Consider the following 17,289-nt stretch of genomic DNA (forward strand, 5'->3'; position numbering starts at 1 on the left):
CGAAGTCAAAACCAGAAGGAACCATGCAAACAGAGCGAAAAAGCCAGAAAAGGATAGGAGCTGAAGACCCACACGCCAGATCAAGCTGAAGGACTGAGTCTAAAGCGGGTCTGCCCGGCAACAAGGGCGGGACTTAATATTATTGATAGACCCAGTCCTTCATGCTGATTGGCTGCTGCTACCCGTCCTGGCTGCTGTCTCCACTCTCAATGGAGAATAAGCAATGTTATATGATGATTAGAAATTTAAAACCTTGGCTTGATCCAAAATGAATATCCATAGTTTCCTGATTCACATAAAACAGGATATTATGTATTGAAATTTTGCGCTTGGCTGCCATGTATTATACACATAGGAAAAGGAACAAAGGAACAAACAAATCAGTGAACAACTTGCCTCCAGAAGTTGTGAATTCTCCAACAATGGACATTTTAAAAAAGAGACTGGACAACCATTTGACTGAAATGGTATAGGTCAAGGGTGTCAAACTCAATTTCAATGAGGGCAACATCAGGGTTGTGTTTGACCTCAGGGGGCTGGGGTGGGTGTGGCCAGGGTGGGCATGGCCAGCTCAACATCACTCATGTCGGGGGTGCCTATGGTGGCCCGAGCGCTCTGTCAGCAAAAATGGGTTCCTGAGCTCCGTTTTCGGCTGCAACGGCCTCCTGCAACCCTCTGTTAGCAAAAACGGAACCACCCGCGGGCCTCTCTAGCTCTGTTTTTGCTGGCAGAGGCACCATGGGCCAGTCCTTTGTTGTTTCTAGAGCGGCCCCGCAGGCCAGAATTAAATACCCTGTGGGCTATATCTGGCCCATGGGCCTTGAGTTTGACACCGCTGGTATAGGCTCAAAACCCCTGTTTGAGCAGGGGGTTGCACTAGAAGATCTCAAGGGTCCCTTCTAACTCTGTTATTCTATATTCTAAGGAGGACTGCTTGTAAGCCAGATATTATTGTACTTCTTGAACGAAAATACTTGCTGCATTTAGACAATCAAATTCTGTGAAAGGATCCATTGAAAGTAACCATATTCAAACCCAGAATCACGTTTTTTTAAAAAACAAAACTCGTCAGTCATTAGCTTTATATTAGCTTTGTGCACATTCCTGTACAAATGTGTTTCTTCCTTTCATTGATTTGGTAAATTTAGGCACCATAGTAACTATAATCACAATTATCATCAAAATATGGCCTGATATCTGGGGATTCCTTCACAAATCACTGTTTCCAAGTGTAGCACATTTGGACTTCTTTTGCTAGATCAAGACTGTAAGACCGTGTGTGTGTGTGTGTGTGTGTGTGTGTGTGTGTGTGTGTGTGTGTGTGTGTACTTAAAGGCAGAGCAGACTATCCAGAACAGATGTTACTTTTTTAAATTCATATTTTTAAATATGGTATACTGGTATACTTGAGGAGCTGAGGGAGATGAAGCGCCGGAAAAGACGCCTAGAGAGCAGTTGGAGGGCTAGTCGTTCTGAATCCGACCGAACACTGGTAAGATCTCATATTAAGAATTACCTAGTGGCGGTAAGAGTAGAGAAGAGTAACTACTTTTCTACTCTTATTGCATCATCAGATAATTGCCCAGTCGCCCTGTTTAGGGTGACCCGCTCTCTGCTCCATCAAGAGACGCGGGAAGACCCCTTGGAGGGTAGAGCTGAGGATTTTGTACAATATCTGTATGACAAAATTGCTCAGATTCGTGAACGGCTAGACTCTGACTGGATTGATCCAGAGGAGATGACAGGGGCAGGTCCTGAGAATATTATTTGGGAAGAGTTTGATCCTGTGACTCCCGAAAGCGTGGACAGGATACTGAACAGACTAAAGGCGACCACATGTTTATTGGACCCGTGTCCATCCTGGTTGGTACTGGCCTCCCGGGAGGTGACACGAGGCTGGCTCTAGGAGATTATAAATGCTTCTTTGAGTGAGGGTGTCTTTCCCACCGTCTTGAAAGAGGCGGTGGTGAGGCCCCTCCTCAAGAAGCCCTCCCTGGATCCAGCTGTATTAGCAAATTATCGTCCTGTCTCCAACCTTCGCTTTGTTGCAAAGGTTGTTGAGAGTGTGGTTGCACGACAACTGCCTCAGTACCTGGATGAATCGAATTATCTAGATCCGTTCCAGTCGGGATTCAGGCCCGGGTACAGCACAGAGACAGCATTGGTCGCATTGGTTGATGATCTCTGGAGGGCTCGAGACAGGGGTTGCTCCTCAGTCCTTGTCCTATTAGACCTCTCAGCGGCTTTTGATACCATCGATCATGATATCATGCTGCACCGGTTGGAAGGGTTGGGGGTGGGGGGCACTGTTCTACAGTGGTTCTCCTCCTTTCTCTCTGACCGGTCGCAGTCTGTGTTGACAGGGGGGCAGAGGTCGACCCCGAGGCCCCTTATATGTGGGGTGCCACAAGGATCGGTCCTCTCGCCCCTTCTATTCAACATTTATGTGAAGCCGCTGGGTGAGATCATCCGTGGTTTTGGGGTGAAGTACCATCAGTACGCTGATGACACCCAGCTGTACATCTCCACCCCAGACCACCCCAATGATGCCCTCGAGGTGATGTCCCGGTGCCTGGAGGCCGTACGGATCTGGATGGGGAGGAACAAACTCAGACTCAACCCATCCAAGACCGAGTGGCTGTGGTTTCCGTCGTCCCGATATAGTCAGTTGGCGCCATCTCTGACTATTGGGGGCGAGTCGTTGGCCCCCACAGATAGGGTTCGCAACTTGGGCATCCTCCTGGACTCACGGCTGTCTTTTGAAGAGCATATGACGGCCGTAGCCAGGAGGACTTTTTATCAGGTTCGCCTGATTCGCCAGTTGCATCCCTTTCTGGATCGGGACTCGTTACGCACGGTCACTCACGCCCTTGTCACCTCACGCCTGGATTATTGTAATGCTCTCTACATGGGGCTCCCCTTGAGAAGCACCTGAAGGCTCCAACTGGTCCAGAATGCGGCCGCGCAGGTGGTAATGGGAGCAATGTGGCGCTCTCATGTAACCCCCCTCCTGCACGAGCTGCACTGGCTCCCAGTGGTCTTCCGGGTGCGCTTCAAGGTTTTGGTTACTATCTTTAGAGCGCTCCATGGCTCAGGACCAGGGTACTTACGAGACCGCCTCCTGCCACCAATAGCCTCTCACCGACCAGTTCGCTCCCATAGAGAGGGACTCCTCAGGGTGCCGTCGGCCAAACAATGTTGACTGACAGCCCCCAGGGGGAGAGCCTTTTCTGTGGGGGCACCTACCATCTGGAACGGGCTTCCCCCGGAGTTACGAAACATCCAAGACTTACGCATTTTCTGCCGAGCCCTGAAAACATTTCTATTCCAACAAGCTGGTCTGGCCTAACTCTCCCTTTTTAATTGGCTTTTAAACTGTCTTTTAAATTGGGTTTTAAACCTCTTTAGATAAATTTGGATGTTTTTTAATCTTTGAGCCTAAATTACTTAATCTGTTTCTTAATAGTTTTTAACTTCTATATGTATTTGTATTTATTATGGCTGTTCACCGCCCTGAGTCCTTCGGGAGTAGGGCGGTATACAAATATGAAAAATAAAATAAAATAAATAAATAAAATATACAATTTTAAGAATGGATGCTAGAATTTGTTTGCTTTCCAAGTCCATCTCATTTCTTTTTTTCTGTCTTATCAAATCCTTTAGATTATAAATACCTTCTGTTTTGATATCCACATATATTTGAAGCATTTAGGTATTTTACATGTGATGGTTACATGACAAACATGGTTTGGGGAAATAATATGAATGCAGTCATAATGGTTGTATATGAAAGACAGATAAAATGCGACAAACATATATAGCTCACTCCCGATCAGATATTTCTCCCTCTTCCAAAGGAGAAGCAATGGCTACGACAGCGCAAGCAACCCTGAAAACTAGAGGTATGGGTTTCTGGCAAAAGAAGAAGAGAGCTTCGGAAAATCCTCTCGAGTATATTGCTCAACACAAACATCTGTTCTGCAAGAGCCTTAGACAGAACCCGCATAAAAAAACCTGGATATCCAACATATGGCTCTGACAAGAACTGAAAGGCAGCCAACAGTTTTGCAGCAGCCACTTGAAGCTGGCATGAAGAAGAGTCTAATGTGGCTATGATTGACACTGCAGCTCAAGGCACCACCGAACTAGGATAGGAGAAGATTAGTACGCACAACAGTGGCTCGCTATGCATGTGGCTGCTGGGAACAGCAAAGATCTCTAGACGGCATTCAACCAAGAAACTTGGAGATTGCTAACCTGCAAATGGAGTTAATTTACAGCAGGACTAGAGGCCAGCTCATCTTTCTGCCTGCAGACACTGTCTAAAATATGTAGGATCCTGTCAAAAAAAGAGATGTACTTTTTCCCACCTTACTGGGAAACCATCCATTTATACAATGACAGCATGAAAAAAAGCTATGGCTGTTTTGAAGGAATGGACTTTTGGGAGCTTCCTTATCTTTTATTTCAGCACAGAAGTGATGAAATAAAACTGAAACGATCATATTGAAACTGAAACAATCGCAGAGGAAGACAAATTACCTTCTAAGTATGGATATTTACTGTGTATGCCAGCAGCAGAGAGTGTCGTCTTGACAATGTGATTACTACAAGTTGCCTGCAGTGAAGTCACCAAGGTTCCCTACCTTTACTATTTGTTTAAAATTTAATTTTTGTTTAAATTTGGAGGCTGAATGCACTGAAAATGAAATGTTGGGTTTCATCTCACTAGTTTTACTTCTATATGTGGGCTCAAAGCATCCACCTTGTGGCCCAACCTGATTACCCATAAAATTATTTACGGAAGAGTGGGTTCTTCATAACCATTATAATGTATCATTTTAGGTGATGCAGGGATGTAACAATGGGTCAGCGGACAATGACAAGGTAATAGCACAGTGGGGATCCAGACTGGAGTGAAGAAGGTAGAAGAAATATGTATCTGATGCACTCATCCCGTGTGTACATGAAGTAGGGAGCTGAGATTTATATATGAGAAAAATGTGGCTCAGTTCAAATAGCATATTTAACTGAGTCAATGTCAGAGCAGTTTTATGATCCAGTCCAAGTCCCATCTAGTAACTCCTTCTGGAAAAGATTGTAGATAGCAACAGCAATAGCACGTAGACTTATATTCCGTTTCACATTGCCTTACAGCCTTCTCTAAGCAGTTTACAAGCTCAGCATATTGCCCCCAACAAACTGGCTTCTCATTTTACAGACCTCGGAAGGATGGAATGCTGAATCAACCTTGAGCCAGTGAGAATCGAACTGCTGAAATCCTGGCAGCCGGCAGTCAGCAGAAGTAGCCTGCAGTACTGCATTCTAACCACTGCGCCACCACGATTGGTGCAGATTGTAAAGGGACTTGAAAAAATCCTAACCACACTAAATACAGATATCTACTGTTTGTCCAAGCAACAAGGAAACAGCTATTGACCGTAATGAAACCTCATCTTCCTTCTCCTGGCAAAAAGGGAATACCATTCAGGACTGAAGAAAATGAAAATAAGTATTCCCCCAAACAGCAGACTTTAAGCTGGTGAGGGTGACTCTGCTGCCAGATAAAAAATAAACAACATGGCTTGATTAACAGTTGACTGTACTCATGAGTATTGTCTGGATATCATATACGGATTGGGATTAAAGGAATGAACAAACTTGATAATAATTTGTGTGGATATGTGGATGCACATGTGAACAGATGTTTGTGATTTCAAAGGTATCTTTTTTAAAAATGAAACTCAAGATTCCAACTTGCCTCACAGATTATAATGTGACTTGATTTTTAACAGGTCAAGTTTTTCTACTGTAGAATGGGATAGCTTAAGACTGGTTGTTGCTCACTAGGACAGCAATTCTGTGAAATAACACTATTCTCCCTTTGTTGTGATTTAGTAAGGCATCTATGAACAGAAAATCCCAAACATGGCCATTAGTTCTAAAAGGAGAACTTTCCACAGGAGACAGATCCTGGTGCTTGACCTTGCAAATATAAGTCAGTTTAATCTTCTGAAAGGAACGAGAACAGAAATATTGAATAACAGGCAATTTCCAAATCCACGTTCCCCAGCAACTGAATCAATGTAAGATTTAGAAATTATATTTACTGTCTCCTATATCTTCAATCAATAGAACACTACAACGGAATGGATAGGAACTGGAATCAGGTGATTATAATTCATGGGAAGCTCTATTGCAAGGTTGATACATATTCTTGGAGGGACTCCTACATTAATAGTTGTAAAGTATTTTCAAGAAGTTGTGAAATATTAAGGGGCGCAGTGGCTGAGCAGTTAAGATGCTGAGCATGTTGACTGAAGTTCGGCAGTTTGAGTCCCAAGTACTGCATGATGGGGTGAGCTCCCATTCTTGCCCTAACCTAGCAGTTCAAAAGCATGCAAATGCGAGTAGATAAATAGGTACCACTTCATTGGGAAGGTTACAGAATTCCATGTGCTTGGGTGTATAGTCATGCTAGCTGAATGACCATGGAAGCATCTTTGGACAATGCTGGCTCTCAGCTAGGAAACAGAGATGAGATTGGTTATGGCTGGATGGGGGAAACATTTACCTTTTTTTAAAAGAAAGTTTTTATGGAATGATCAGACTTTGATTTTCCGTATCAAACTTATGACTTTTATTTGAAGACTGAGGTTTTAATGCTCTTCATTTTCAAGTATACCATTGTGTATGTATTTTGACCTTATTGCTTCCTGTAATGGAAGGATTAAAAAAAAAAAACCCCATTATGAACACAATTGTAAAGCTAGTGTTTTTAGTTACAATTCAATTGGTATCCCAGACAGCAGGTACAGCAACAGACAAACAGTGCCTGCAGGCCTCTATACTCTCTCATCTCATGAAAGTGGGTAACAGTGAGCAGATTCTCAATGAATTACTGAAAACTATACAGCAAATAAGATGCTTTGAATTTTATTTTTATTCACAACTAAAGAGTTGTATGAAGATTTGGCAAACTTGTGGATAATTTGGAATAAATTGGAATATCCTCATTTAATAAGTTATTATGGTTGGATTGTAAAAAATACTATTCATCCAAGTATAATATAGGCTGGCTTTCCAATTCTTTATGTTGGAAGTGCAATATATAACTAACTATCCTTTTGACAAACCAGGCACTCTCTGCCTGCCTGGATCCCTATCTGAGTCTCTCAATCGAGGGCTGGCGTCGAAGTTTCTCCACTTGATGGTGTTCAGGGGAGTTCAATCTCACAGCCTGGAAGATGGGTCAGGGAAAGCCATGCGGTGTATATACTCCATGACAACCATGGGCTTGTTCCAATAATCTCAAAACACATTAGTGGACATATGTCAGACTTTCCTTTGCTTGACGGCAGTTTTGTGGTGATCTGAATCTAGTGAGCATTATATCTAGCCCGCTGTTGTGGTTAGATCACCTTCTACTTCAATTAAAATTGATATTCAAAAGGGAACCTAACTGAGCATGGGGACAAGAAAAAGTTCAAGACATCATGAAAAAGGGGAAATCCTTACTTTTTTACCCTGTTCTCCCCCCCCCCCCAAATAAGACATCCCCTGACAATAAGGCCAATCGGACTTTTGAGCACATGGCAATAAGGCCAAGCACTTATTTCAGGGTTCAAAAAAAATGTAAGTCAGGGTCTTATTTTTGGGGAAACACAGTACTTTCCCTACTTTATTGCACTGATGGAATGTCAGGAGCAGCATACAGATGTAATCATTATTGTTAATAACATTACCTTTTTTTTTCCCTATGGATTTTTTTGTTTCAGTTTATACTTCAGTTATATCTGGTTTAGTTAGTTGTTATTTGGTTCCTGTTTTCTTTTTATATATTATGCCATTGCTTTTTTTAAAGGCATAATGTGGTTGTTTTGGCTTTTTTTTTTTTGCTTTAATTTATATGCCGTCCTTCTCCGGAGACTCAGGGCGGCTTACAATGCGTTAAGCAATAGCCTTCATACTTTTGTATATTTATACAAAGTCAGCTTATTGGTCCCACAATCTGGGTCCTCATTTCACCTACCTTTGAAAGGATGGAAGGCTGAGTCAACCTTGAGCCTGGTGAGATTTGAACTTACAGTAATTGCAAGCAGCAGAGGTTAATAACAGTGCTTTAGTCCACTGTACTACAGGCTTTGGCTAATACAACATAGCTGCTATAGATATAATACTCTATCTCCCAGTCAATATAATTTATTCAAATCACATGAAGTTTCACATGAAGGTAACATGGTTACTATCAACTAGATTGCTCCAGCGTTTAATTAATACAAGTTTAAAAAAAATCTTTACCAAATGATATCAAATTCTGTCTTGTTTTTGCCTTGAAAAGTTTGGTTGAAGTTGAATAAAGCTGGTTATTAAATGTATTAGGAATGGTAACACATGTGGGAGAATAAATGGAATGCTTACCAAATGTTTATTTTGTCAACCATAAAAACTCTTCCAAATGAGCATTCAACAATTCTGCCGCTTTGATAACCACCTTTGGGACACTAAAATTTTACTATAGTTGTAGCTGTTATAACCCCCATAAGCCATTCTGCCAGACAGCACTGGCTGAAACAAGCAATGCTCAGCAATGTTCAATGACATCCGCTGATCTGTTGAGAGCAGCAGATACACCATATATGGATCTGACACTGGCACAGATCCCAAAATGCTCACGGGTTCTGCAACTTCATGAAGGCAACTCCCTTTGTGCTAACAGGCTAACAGTGAACAATTTGAAAAAAAGGCAACAACATACAAGAAGAGGAGAAAGAGTTTGGTCCTGTTCACTAGCCAGGTATTTGACCGGTGATTCAGCAAAAGCAATTTTGGCCTGATGAGAGCCGCCATGCTCACTTGTTAGTTTTTAAACAAAGAGAGAAATGATATATGGCATGGTATGGTATGGTATGTATGATAATAGTTGGTGCCAATGGATGATTTCAGAAATAACATCCTTTGTAAACTCCTTGGCTGTTATCTGTAACTTAATTCACTGAATGACCATGAACAAATATAGACCTCTCTCAAAACCAAACAAATGATCTGACATATATATCAAAGAGCTAATCTTTGGTAGACTTCTCAAATTGATCTAAAATGAGGGTGTCAGCAACCTTATCTCTACTAAAGAAGGATTAATGAGCAGCAGTGACCTCATGTGCCAAGGGTATTCATCACCACACAAGGATAAGGCAAGAATCCAGCAAATACAATGTTGAGAGGTACAAGTGTCAGAACCAGTTTATTTTTATTGGAGATAACTAATTAAGAATGCCTATCTCCAAATAAAGCAGTGATTTTCCTACACAAATGTCATGAGAGTGCTTGCTGGTTTGCTGATTCAGCCCCTGGAGTATAAGCTACATAAGGGGTAGATATACCAGAAACAGTTCAAAGCACAGTTGATGGGCAGCTACTTAAGGAAGTCCACCAAAGAAAGAAATAGCGGAAAGGCCGCAGTGAGTTCCAGATTCTGAAGCTTCACATCTCACGAGAAGCTACATTATTATATGCAAGGAATAATTAAATTGTCTGCCCAGCAAAATAACCAAGTAATGGCCTTTTTAGTAAAAGCACTATTCTTGGGCTACCCTCCTCATAGCGAGGCCTACTTTTACCATCAGTCAGAAGTGTTTTATAATAATATGCAAGTTAATCATTCTATTTTTTTTCCATGGAGGGCCATTGAAAATTGATTGGGAAAAAAGTTGGCAGTAATTGATATTGATAAATTTATTGTTTAATCATTAAATGCCACATAGAATATTTTGAATGATTCTTAAGAAGAATTAATAATTTCATTAAATGAAATTCAAATGGAGCATTATCTTACAAGTTCTACTGATAAGACTGTTAAGAACAGTAACTGACATAAAGTCTTCCTAGAACAGACCAAAGGCCTAGTTAGCTCCCCACCCCACCCCAGCCCCCATAGTAGCCAGCCATGAAGCTCACACGTATAAATGAAGCAGCAGCCATGCTGCACGGAAAGTTCCTCATCAACCATATTTAGAACATGAAGGGTCACATCATTAGATACATGCTTAGAATAGCAAGTAGGAGCATGTCATGAAAATAAAAAAATTAAATGACCACATTTCCAGGCTTAGAAAAATAAAAACATGATAAGGCACAATATACCAATAACCAAGGGAGCTGAATATTCAATTTCCATGCCGTCCCTTACTAACCATTATTTTCACAAGTTCTATTTTATCTCATTTATAATTAGGAGGGGACACCTACTGTATATATTTAAGACATAATCTCAAATAATCATCAATATTCAAAATACATCTTTTATCAGATTTCATTGTTTCCAGTCATTTATTCAACATGCACAAAATACATGAGTTATTCCATTCTCCAGGAAATTGCAAAAATTGGATTACTAATCTTTGATACATAGTAAAAAAATAATTTAGGAAGACTATCAATGCAGGTCAATTGCCAATTAAGCAAATGACTAGTGTATGAATTATCTGTATAAATAAGTTTGATCAACGGCAGGAGGATTTGCAGAACGTGATTTTATTTTTTCATTATTTTTTAACAAAATAAATCTTACAGATCATGTAAATGTTTGTGATAGCATCAGTTCGGCACTGTCATCATCAGAGAAGTTTTTTTGACCCTTCCGTATCTAGCCTACAACTTTGGTATTCCTTGTAGAGTTCTCAGGTACTAGGTATATCTGATGCTGCTTTGATTCTGAGCCAACACAAAACCAATCAGATTTCTTTAAATCAGCTTTTAAACTAGTAATTCTCTGCATATATAATTTGACCCATATAAAGGCTGCATTATTAGTTCTTCATTTCCTGTGCTTTTTGATGTTTTTTGCTCTAAATCAAAAGTGCATTGCTGTTATTATGTGTTATGTAGTTTCTCTGAAAAGCTCTTTCCTTTCCTAAATATTGTTCCTAAATTCTGTTCTTGAAGCCATTTTTTCTGCATGTCAATATTATTAAAACTGATAGAATATGCTACCTTGTTCAGTATTGACTGCTGATGGGTATTTTTGTTTTCACTGTACAGGGTAAAAGAGGTGGACTTCAATTAGAAGCACTGCTTTAATGTAAAAGAAGAATCTGTTCCATGACTAGATCTTTAATTCATTAAGCATTCCAGATTATTCTAAAAGGAAGGTGGAATTATCTCCATGTATCCTACAAGATACAAAATTGTAATAAGGGGTAGTGCCATTCTACACCTTTCTAAACAATTCGGAAGCAGAGCCCTCCTAGTACCTGATAAAAATTGACATTTGCATAATACATCTTGATTGCAAAATGCTGTTATCTTTGGCAAACAATGTAAGTTTGACACTACCACAGTCATTACTCTATGTGGAGTTTTTCTCACTAATGACTTGTTTTATCTTACTGACAATCACAGCTAGACAATAGCCTGCTTCTCACCACCACCACCACCACTCCGGGGGAAAAAAAACTTTTTCTGTCAGATTTAAGACATGATTGACAAAAGTTAATCCGGGAGAGAGATGATGGTGAATCAATTTGCAGCTCTACCTTTATATACTGTAATGAAAAAGCATTTCAGGGATGATGAAGTTGATTCAGTGATGACAATCTGAGTATTCAACAGCAAGAGCTAATCATATACTTCAGCCATCAAGCATCGCTTACCAACATATTCAGAGAGGAACACAACAAAGAATGGAGTGACCAGGTCATTAATCCCTTGCACGTAGCCGCTGGCAGGGTGTCGGATGGCCCAGATAAACAGGATTCGTTCAAAGATCTAGAGAGGAAGAAGGAAAGCCAGGTGCTTGAGTTAGCCATGCCCAAGGAAAGAGAAAGAAGGAGAAAGCCTGAACAAGTGCAGGGGAGGAAGAGGTTGTGGTAAGAGTTAGAAATGCAGAGTGACTAAAGAAATAGCCAGGGTTGAGGTTCTTAGCAGCAAAAGAAGATTCAGCATACAGTGTACCTGACTCCTAGGATGCCATGTGCAGAAGCCAGCAGAAATTCAGAATTATCATAGATGAATATTCTGCTCTGAAAAGAGTTTATCTATCCTTTTCCATTGTCTATGTGATTAAGCACCTAGAGGGTTACAAGCTGAAAGGCAAAGGAGATGCTGTTTGGGGATTACCTGGCTTCACTTCCTCCAAGGATACATATTCATGGATGGAACCCTGAGGTTGTTTCAACCCAGATCTGCAGCCATTGGAAGTTCTGGGGAAGATCAGATACCTTCTCAACTTTTTTAAACCTTTCCTTACAAAATCAAAGTTGCTTCTTTTTAAAACGAGGGGGAAAAAATACTGGCCAATTGAGCCGAATGCCTGCTTATTTGTTCAAATATTTCATCAAAGGGAACAAAAGGCACCAGGTTGGCAGTACTGTCATTAATGTGAACTATCATTAAGCAAATGGTTGTAAATTGAGGATCTTTCAAACAGGTGTTTGGGGGTCAGCAGTTTCATGACAAGTTTAATAAATGTTACGCCTAGTTCAAAAGAGCAGATAACAAAAGATTTTTTTAAAAAGCACTTCTGGAAATCCCGGAGAATACAAAATGTTGGGCTAAATTCACAAGTATTCTGATGTGGATTAAGGCAGTTTCCTGTTGTTCTAGTCCAACATGTCTCCTACCTCTGTTATGTAAGAGTCTTTCCAAAGTCACTATCACATATTTAGCAGATGCTCTTATATCTACTGTTAAAAGTTCCTCGTTTTCTGCAATGAGGTTTCTTGTTTATGGATGAATATAGGCAACAAAAGGCCTTCTCACAACTATCTGGTATGGCCGAAATTCATGAACCTTAGGATGAGGCTACTGCTAATACGTACACAGCAGCTCCAAAACACACTGTCAAGTTCAATAAATCACTTCTGCAGAATCAGCACGGTCTGACAGACCATACATTGCAGCTCCTTGACAGAGGTGGTCTAGATTCTCTTGTTTCCTTCAAATATAAGAATAGGGCTCAGGCTTGAGGCCCCTGATAGGTTTTCCAGTTGCACACCAGATTTAGAAACATTAACCCCAGCATGCTTCAAGTCCTCATGGTGATTTCTGTAATTGAGAGAACTGACATTCTCCAGAATATATGTTGTTCACACTTCATGAAACATTAATAATAAATGAATAGCTTCTCTGTTACATTTGCATCCACAATGACTGAAGTTAGTAGACAAGCATCTGAAGTCTGTTGTTTAGAGAATATAAAATCTTGATGGAGGTATTTATTGCTATTTGTAGGAAACTTGTTGTAGCAGAACAATATAAGCAATATCTCGGTGCCCTTGGTATAAATTCCGTGACCAGTTTTCCTTTCAAGAGCCTGCACAGGTTATTTTATAACTTTCAGGATAGTCAGCAATGGCATTTAACATAATTGTGACAGATAGCTCTCATTAATCATACTTTGAACATGGCCATTTGTTTTGCAGCACTACCACTTATATTAATGGTTAAGTATTCTAGCTCTTAAGCTGATCAAAGCTTTTAAACAGTATGCACAGGCCATTGTCTGCTACAAGGAGAAAAGGGACATACACCAGAAAACAAGCCATGACAATGTGCCTATTCATTTCAAGGCCAACAGCACAGGACCTTGTTAGGTATTTATTTATGCTTCATAAACCTGAAGAACTGAATCAATCTATTATGGTTTTAGACATACCTTGCATTAGTAATCATAAATTCCCAAACCCAATCAATGCTGACTCCTAAATATAGAAAACCTCATCTCTGCTATACACAAGAGCTAGGAATGGATTAAGATCACTTAAGCTTGACTGAAAAAGCATGATTTGCAGGCATCAGCAAATAATCAGCAGAATCAGATTGGCCAAAGCTAAAATAATTTATACCTTAAAACATGTTTCGTTATTAATATTTGGAATTCAATTAATCTAGCCAGAGGTCTGCCATTTAAAACTCTACTAAAATAGTTTATGTTCGTAGGCAAGTCACCTCATTGCTACAATATGGACTTAATGCAGTTTTGCTGGTGATATACATTTGAGAGGACACTTAAAAATCAGAGATTACTCCTTCATGAAGTCACTACTTTCTGTTGAAGAGTTTCTAAAAATACTGACTTAACTTCTACAGAGCCTTATCACTAGAGATAATCTAGAAAGCAGACCCCTGCCTTTTACTCATAGTAACTTCCTAGATACTAGTAGCATCCTCAGAAGACTTATTCTGGGTACTTATTACTGAAAGAAGGATTGAAAATGCCTGGAGAAATGAATCCCTTGGTTTTCGCACCTTGATTTTAAATTCTCCTTCAAAGGTATTCAAAATGGCATACTGTATAGTCAATTTTTCTTCATCAGAAAAAAAAAATCTTTCCAACTGTACTGTTCTTATTGTTCTACTAATCTTACTTTGATTTTAGAATACTGTCTATTCTTCTAATATTGTCATATTTTTCTTCTTTTGATTTGTAAGCCACTCTGGAAGTCCTTAGATAGCAGGATATTAGGGGCTATAAACAGACAGATAATATCAGAACATTGTACCCTTGCAACTAACTAAATATAACTGTGTATAGGAAAAACACTTTATCCTATCTAGTGCATTCTAAAAAAAAATTAAAAATATGGAGAAGTTGCATCTTTTTCTGTTGAAAGTTTGTAATTTCATGCAATATTTGAATATATGGATTCTTATGAAAAGTTCATAATTATACAGTATTGAAGCTATTGGGCTGCAGATTGAAATGTTAGTCCTGTCTAGTTCTTCCTGTTGATTTGCCTGCAACATCTAGTAATATATCATATATAATGCAATGCCATTGTGTTACAAATTTCTTTATCCCCACAGCAATGGCTGGTAAAATAAAAGGAAACAGAATGCAACATTATCCTATCATACGCTTATATTAATACATATTCCTAAGAAGAAAGAGACAGAGAATTATTTATCTGGTGGCAATGTGCATTCTTTTAAAATTTCATAATGATTTTTGCATTTTCCAAATGGTGCGCTTAAGTAGAATATTGATAAAATATTCCTGCAAAAATAAGTGTGCCTGCATGATTCATTTATATTGCATTTTGGAAATGCAGCATATACTACATAGCCACCTAACTTTTAGAGTAGAAAGAAAATACTTAAAAGTGTGATTTAAAGAAAAAATCTATCAGAAATGCCCTTGAATAGTACAAGGCAGTTAACCCTAGAACATTGTTTCTTGACTTCAGCAAGTTTATGATGTTGGATTTCAATTCCCAGAATTCCCCAGCCAGCTAGAAGTTGAAGTTCACACATCTTAAACTGGTTGCCACTGGGTAACAGTTCTCAGAAAATCAGTAATAATAAACAAAAATTTCAGTAAGCATCCTTGGTCACCAACATCAAGAGTTAAATGGTTTAGCAGGGTGGGGAAAAAACTTCTCACCTCTTGAACTAATGGTTGCTGGAACAGAGGGATGAGGGGATTTGTCCGTGGAATGTCTATATGGATCTGAAAATGATTTTTAAGAAAATAAAAAGAAATTAAAGACTGCAAACAAATCTTGCAATCTGCAAATACAAGGCAATATTTCCATGGCCTAATATAAACGGAAGATAGAATGTTGTCACTGATTCACAGAGGACCAATATTATAGCATGTTCTTGTTCAGCCAACTAAATAGAGCTGATGACTCAAGGGTATATGTTAATGATCCAGCACAAATATGCAAGCTTTGCAGGAATAATCCCTTCAAAAGACTACCCTAAAAAACCTAGGTGATTTCCCCGCAATAGTTTATCTCTGGGTCAAGAGTGCCTGCAACTCTTGGAAGACGCCCAGGCAGCAGGTGTGCCAGCCTGATGGTTATGAGGTTCCAGGGATCAGTTTTGTAGGCAGTATAGGGGAAGCTTTCCTCCCAGCTAAAGAGCAACCAGCCTACAGTCAATGGCAGGAAGGAATATACAGTACTATAGAGCTGCTTCAACAGGAAGGAATAGGGAAGTCTTGTGTAGCTTTTTCTTTTCTTTCCAGTGAAGCAATTCCAGTGGCTCTCTCTGGAAAGAAGCAGAAGAAAGCATCCTATTTCCTAGAGCAAGGTGTGTTGGAGACTAGACCTCTACTCCACTCCCCTCAAACATGCTTAAAATTGTGGATTTCCCCAAAAGCACTGACCTGCAAGCAAGTTCTTGGAGAATAAACACAGTTTCTTGTGCATACATATGTTTATGTGTCTGCTAGGTATATACCGTATTTTTCAGACTATAAGACGTACCAGTGTATAAAATGCACCAAGATCTCGAAGAGGTAAGCAAGAAAAAAAACTTTTTGCCCATCCTGGCCCCCAGGAGCACTCTGCAGGCCTCCCAAACCCTCTGCACATCCCGTTTTTCACAAAAATGGGACGCACGGGGTGGGGCTTTGGGAGGCCAAAAATGGCTGTATTCGGTGTATAAGACGCACCAACATTTCCACCCTCTTTTAGGGGGGAAAAAGTGTGTCTTATACTCTGAAAAATACAGTATGTATATCTGGAATATATGGCCTTCAATATCTGACATAGCTCTGAAAGACAAAAAGGCTATCTATTCCTGTTCTAGGGTCATTAGTCAGATCAGTTTCATGTCTGCTGATTAACGAATAATACCTAGGAAGTGTATAATATTATCTAGTATATTATTGCCAATGTTAATTTGGGAATCTGGAATGGGAAGACCCATTAAACTACAGAACTGAGTGACTGAGTGACTTGCCCAGAAACTGTCTCAGCCAATCTATCTCATATGGCTATTGTTCTGCAGGTAAATTTCTTCACTTTCCAAATACATGCTTTGGAGCTCAGAAAAGGTGGGAACATAAATGCAAAGAATTGTAACTAAACAAATAATGGTCAGAACTACAGAACTACGTGCAATGGGGGCGAAGCTGAATCTAGAGATTAGAAGTCTGAGTACCTGCCGATAGGTATCTTGATGATGCTCCTCATTTCTGGAGTCATAATACTGTTCAATGAAGCCAAAATACTCTTCTCGTTTTCGTTGTAAAGTCAGCTTCCTTCGTTCCATACTGGCAGGGAGATAACCCTATAGAAGACAAAACCTGTCAAGTCAAAATTCTTCCACTGTGTTCCACATTCCTATCCAATTTTCACTCCAACCTGCCCAATCCTAGCCCACAAGAAAATATTTTAGGAAAGGATATAGGATTTAACAAGAGTTCAACAAAAAGTTTGAAAAATGCAGCTTCTTCTAATCAAGTTCTCCTTTGGAGGATGAAACTGCAACTATCAACATTTTTCCTTAAAATGCTTAAAAGCATTGGAGACAGTCTTACTTTGGAAACTACAATTCCAG

General features: G+C 39.8%; 1 protein-coding gene across 1 annotated transcript in view; it reads right to left on the bottom strand.

The window, feature by feature from the left end:
• TBC1D22B (TBC1 domain family member 22B) overlaps positions 1 to 17,289 on the bottom strand; it is a 50,275-nt gene that overhangs the window by 21,178 nt on the left and 11,808 nt on the right. Inside the window, exons 6-8 of the mRNA XM_070941464.1 lie at positions 16,891 to 17,019; positions 15,383 to 15,448; positions 11,652 to 11,766 (exon numbers count right to left, since the gene is read on the bottom strand). Of these exons, the coding sequence (XP_070797565.1) occupies positions 11,652 to 11,766; positions 15,383 to 15,448; positions 16,891 to 17,019 (310 nt within the window). The remainder of the gene's footprint in view (positions 1 to 11,651; positions 11,767 to 15,382; positions 15,449 to 16,890; positions 17,020 to 17,289) is intronic.

This window comes from Pituophis catenifer, unplaced genomic scaffold, assembly GCF_029215685.1.
Source record: "Pituophis catenifer annectens isolate HBS135680 unplaced genomic scaffold, rPitCat1.0.hap2 SCAF_3, whole genome shotgun sequence".
NCBI classification, from domain to species: domain Eukaryota; kingdom Metazoa; phylum Chordata; class Lepidosauria; order Squamata; family Colubridae; genus Pituophis; species Pituophis catenifer.